The sequence below is a fragment of the Habropoda laboriosa genome, unplaced genomic scaffold, assembly GCF_001263275.1.
Source record: "Habropoda laboriosa isolate 0110345459 unplaced genomic scaffold, ASM126327v1 scaffold147, whole genome shotgun sequence".
NCBI classification, from domain to species: domain Eukaryota; kingdom Metazoa; phylum Arthropoda; class Insecta; order Hymenoptera; family Apidae; genus Habropoda; species Habropoda laboriosa.
The window spans coordinates 970470-976003 of record NW_017100256.1 but is presented as its reverse complement, the minus strand read 5'-3'; the positions used below and the strand labels follow the sequence as shown (position 1 = coordinate 976003).

The following is a 5534-nucleotide window of genomic DNA, read 5'->3' as shown; positions in this document are numbered from 1 at the left end:
ACCAATTGTAATTCATATATGAACTTTAGTAATTGAATATGTCTGTTTGATATGAACATTTTTTATTGTAGTTATAAAGTTCTATAATAATAGAAATAATATTAGTAAATGAATAGTTAATATTTCTTTTGGTTAATAGGAAATGAAGGCAATGCTCTATACTGCTGTAGAAGAAGCACCTTCAGCTGAAAGTGTTGAACCAGAAGTGATATCCCGACACTTTGCTTCCTTTGATGAAGTGTTTTTTACATTTTGTGATCGTGAATTAAAAAAGATTAATACTTTTTATTCTGGTAAGAAAAGTTTACTAAAATTATATACATAAAAAGTGAATTAAATAAATAAAATTGTTTATAATTATATTTATTCATACCAAAACACTTAATACTCTTTAATTTCATTATAAGAAACAATCTTTTATTTTCATATAGAAAAGCTAGCAGAAGCAACACGTAAATATGCAGCTCTTCTAAGTGAATTGAAAATAGCATTAGAATTACAACAAGGTGGAGGAAAAAATAAGGGGAAAGTAAATGTTAAACCTCCTTTGCCAACAAGGAAGCTTAGAGAACTAAAACTTGCATTCTCAGAATTTTATTTATCTCTCATACTTCTTCAAAATTATCAAAATCTTAACTACACTGGTTTTCGGAAAATTCTTAAAAAACACGACAAGGTATATAAAAAGAAAAGTGTTGTCTTCTTAAGATTGCATTAATCCATGCTTAATTCTTTCGTATTTCTCTAGGTTTACAGGTTCGTTTAAACAATAATGCAAAAATACGGAAAGAACTAATAATTATTTTAAACTCCTTTATCCTATTAAGTACAAGTAAAAACCCAGCACATCTCATATATCATACTAATTTGTATCTGTTATTATATGAATTATAATATTATTTTTATTTCTATTTTTAGTTATTATCTGTAGATAGTGGTTCAAAATGGAGAATGGAATGTGTCGAAACTGCACACTTTTATACATCAAAAGATATAGACAAGCTCATACAAGATACAGAAGCTACAGTAACAAGCGATTTAGAAGGTGGAGACAGACAACGTGCCATGAAACGTTTACGTGTGCCACCCTTGGGAGAACATCAAAGTCCATGGACTACTTTTAAGGTTGGATTATTCTCTGGTAGCTTCATTGTGCTATTTGTGGCAGTTGTGCTTTCAGGTAATGACAAAACTGATATAGTAAAGAAAAAAGAATATAATTCATCTTTATATTTACATCCTTTTTTTTGTTATTTTATTTCTAGCGATATTTCATGATGGTGGAGAAAACTTAAAGATTGCATTTAGATTATACCGCGGTCCTTTACTTATTGTACAATTTTTATTTCTTATTGGTGTGAATGTTTATGGTTGGCGATCATCTGGCGTGAATCACGTATTAATATTTGAATTGGATCCGCGAAATCATTTATCTGAACAGCATCTCATGGAACTGGCTGCTGTTCTTGGAGTTATATGGACTCTTAGTTTATTAAGTTTTCTATATAGTGGTAGCTTGAGCATTCCAGCATATGTAAATCCATTGGTTTTAGTCTGTATCATGCTGGCATTTCTCCTAAATCCATTAAAAATGTTTCGGCACGAGGCACGATTTTGGCTATTAAAAATCATTGTAAGTATCACGTACTATAAAAATAGAATTAGCAAATAAGAAATAAAATATTCTGCTTAATCTCTTTTTCAGGGAAGAGTTTTAATATCACCATTTGCGTATGTGAATTTTGCTGATTTCTGGTTGGCAGACCAATTGAATAGTATGGCTATAGCATTACTAGACTTCCATTTTTTAACATGTTTTTACATAACTAATGGAAATTGGTTAGAAGTTGGAGATACCACACAATGTATGTCTGGGTCTTTAATTGTTAGACCCATTGTTAATTGTCTACCTGCATGGTTCCGTTTTGCGCAATGTATTAGACGCTATCGGGATTCTAAAGAAGCATTCCCGCATCTAGCTAATGCCGGAAAATATTCAACAACATTTCTCGTTGTAATTTCTAATACTATGTGTGCATATCGTGCTGGTAAGTTATAAACAATTTTTTTATATGGTTGGGATCCGTTTTAATGAGATAGGAAATAAAAGAATACTTCTTTCAGTGGAATATCAAACTCGCTGGGAAAATCCATGGCTGTGGCTTTGGGTGATAAGTTGTTTTGTTAATTCAATATATTCCTTAACCTGGGATTTAAAAATGGATTGGGGTCTTTTAGATAGCAATGCTGGTGAAAATAAATTTTTGCGTGAAGAAGTTGTATATTCGGCAGCAGTGCGTACATAAAAATATATTCTAATTTTTCTGCTCTCTTTGTTTTTTACACTTCTTGACTTTGATTCTTTTTTAGGGATTCTATTATTTTGCCATAATTGAGGATTTTATATTAAGATTTGCATGGATAGCTAGTTTCGTTCTCGTTGAATGTGGATTCGTATCCAGTGATTTAATGACGTCCATAGTAGCACCTCTCGAAGTTTTTAGGTAAGTCTTCAGTTATTTTATTATTAAATTAAATTTCATTTATTAAACTAGCAACTGACATGATAATCTATTCATTTTAAGGCGTTTCGTTTGGAATTTCTTTCGGTTAGAAAATGAACATTTAAATAATTGTGGTAAATTTCGTGCAGTTCGTGATATATCAATAGCACCGATAGAAAGTTCTGATCAGACACAGATTTTACGTATGATGGATGAGGATAATGGTGTACTTAATAGAGGCAAACGTAAAGTAGGGGGTAAACGGCAAACTAATACTAAAGAAGATAAACGAGCGTTGCTCAAAGAAGAAACAATTGACATAGATATATCTAATGCTAGTTGAAGATAGCTCAATAATTTTACCGCTGGTAGCAATTTAAGCCAATATTGCTCCAAATTTATTGTAGCTTTTGTAAGAATCTGTAGTCCGTTGCAACGAGTGTAAGCAAAACCTTATGAATGACTAATATTTCATTATTATGTTTATCAAAATTGAAGACTGTAAAGCTGAAACTATTACAAGTGCCTTGTATGTCGTTCTTAAAAGAACTCTTTGTTAAACTGAATTTAATAATTTAGTACTATTATACTTATGCTACAGTGTCTTCCATAAAAGTATTTTAGCACATAACGCATGGCATATCGCTAATAAATTGATTTAATTTAATTACCAATTTTTGAACACTTTGAATATGTAGAAATATAGGAATTATTTTTTCAGACAATTTGGAAGTTATTTTTTACAATTCTTGCGGCTAATAAGCATTAAATTAGCATATACAATCAGATAAAGATAGATTAATTTATTAACGGTACGTTATGTGTTAATAATGTATATGTATATGTGTTAAATACTATAGTCTTCAATTTTGAGTAATAAATGCATAGCTTCATACCTAAAAAATGTATAAAGTGTGCCATACAAAATTGTAGTTGTATATAATAGTGAATTGTAAGTAGAAATAGGCTTGCTACTTCAATGTGACTATTTGTTCATGTTGGTGCAACCAGCGATAGTACACAGTAGTATTATAATTAAAGCCAAGAAAAGTCGCTTATTATTTCATAACATTCATTACGTTTATCTTGAAAAATAAAAAATTGCAAAGGAATAATTAGTGAAAAATGTATTCGTTAGTTATGTCACAAAGCAATTGTATTTGTCCGGTCTAAGATAGTTGAATCAATTGATTTAAAATTCACTAGACCACAATATCTTTAATATTACTTAATTATTACTTTCAATACATTATGTAAATTTTTTCTTTGTTTGTGGTAAATGATAAATCTTATTTTTGCATGTTATATAATATATTACATTTATTTATAACAGCGAGTTATAAAATAGAATATAGTATACTAAGAAATACAGAAGCTTGTATGTAGTGTATGCAAAAAAATTTTTTATATTACTACTTTATTAAGCAAAAATATGAAAATAAGTAAGCCTTCACTTTTTAATTAGACGCTAAGTACTTAATATTGCACACGACATAGCATTTTTGTAGAAATATTTACACATTTATATACTGGAAATTTAAACATGTTTCAATGCATTAACACGTTTGCTGTCACCAACGCAGCATATGTGGTGCAGAATGTATTGGCCACCGTGCTATCGCAGCGAACATGTTAAAAAACTACTTACAATTTTTTTAATGCCAACGATAATGATATAGTAGACGTGACTTCAGTATGAATTACTAATATTGATAGCAGTTCATGTTCAAAACATAACTAAATGAATTGTCATTAAGTTCTTTTTTATGCATTTCGTATGAAAAGAAAATTACTTAAAAAATACCCTTTGTACTTTACAAACAAAAAAAGGAAAGCCGATAACTTAATTTTATTCATTCAGTTGCGAATTTAAAGAACGTGGTGCTTTACATTGTACTATTCCTTAATCACGATAATGTATCGCTGATTGTAGTATCAGAGTATTCATGAATTAAATATTCCAATTATTGTGATGATTTTACAGGTATTTTTATATACGTTGTTATAGTGATAGTAGTGATGACGACAGTGAAGAAACCTTACACTTACTGAAAAATAACAGATATTTTTATATTTCGTATACAAGATGTATACCTTGTATACCTTCTTCGAAATAGGCGCAATATATGCAACATGTGATTACGTATAATTATAAGTAGTTAGTAGCGAATTAAGTATGTATATGTTTGTATATAAAGTACTTATATTTCGTTAATAAAATATCGTGTATTGAAGAGCTAGCACGTTATATTTAATGTATTTTTATTTGTAAATAATAATGTTCGATAACGGATTTCATTTTAAAAATTTATTTATTCATAACAATACATGTTACACATTATATACACACGACAGAGTCTGCGCCGAATCAACTTCGAATAATAACGTTATGACTGTACAATAGAATGGCGATATTAAATCGACATCACTTGTAACACTTTACAGACTAAACTATTGGAGAAAGCAATAATTACAAACGACTTATATGATTTTATGTAATAAAGTTCTGTTATGTTTCTTACAGATATCTAATAATATATGCATGTTTCGAATACCTATTTTAGCATCAGGTATCTTAGAATTATATCTTATTGTACAAAGTGGAATAATATTCCAGATTGCATTAAACATATCAGTATGATCTATTTCAACTTTTTGTGAGCCTACACTGAATTAATTTTAAATTATATTCTGTTGTACTGACTCTTACTTTGCACTGAATATGATAGATAATTTTGTAAGATTAATCTATAACGGTTATAAAACTTCTTTTGTTTGTTCTCAATTAATTCTGATTAATTGTTGGATTGCAAACGGATAAATCATAATGTACTTACTGATTAAACAAAATGATAAAATGTCTTACCATTTGTAAATAACTTTAGTGACTCAAAAGAAAAACAGAGCCAAGTAAAATATGATTGTTAATTTTCTACATGATATTTGACAAATTTAGTAAAAGTGTAAGATTTGTAAGAATATTCTTAAAAATCTAGTGCGGGAAAGGTATATATATATATTAATTAATTA

At 29.0% G+C, this 5534-nt stretch overlaps 1 protein-coding gene across 1 annotated transcript; it reads left to right on the top strand.

Annotated features, from left to right (window-relative positions):
* Window positions 1-134: 134 nt before the first annotated feature.
* On the top strand, window positions 135-2847 carry LOC108572577 (xenotropic and polytropic retrovirus receptor 1 homolog). Its single transcript, XM_017934838.1, has 8 exons — window positions 135-293; window positions 432-676; window positions 919-1180; window positions 1266-1633; window positions 1706-2048; window positions 2125-2294; window positions 2371-2504; window positions 2586-2847. Exons 1-8 carry the CDS (start codon window positions 143-145, stop codon window positions 2845-2847), a joined length of 1935 nt encoding a protein of 644 aa, XP_017790327.1. The 5' UTR covers window positions 135-142.
* Window positions 2848-5534: the final 2687 nt, after the last annotated feature.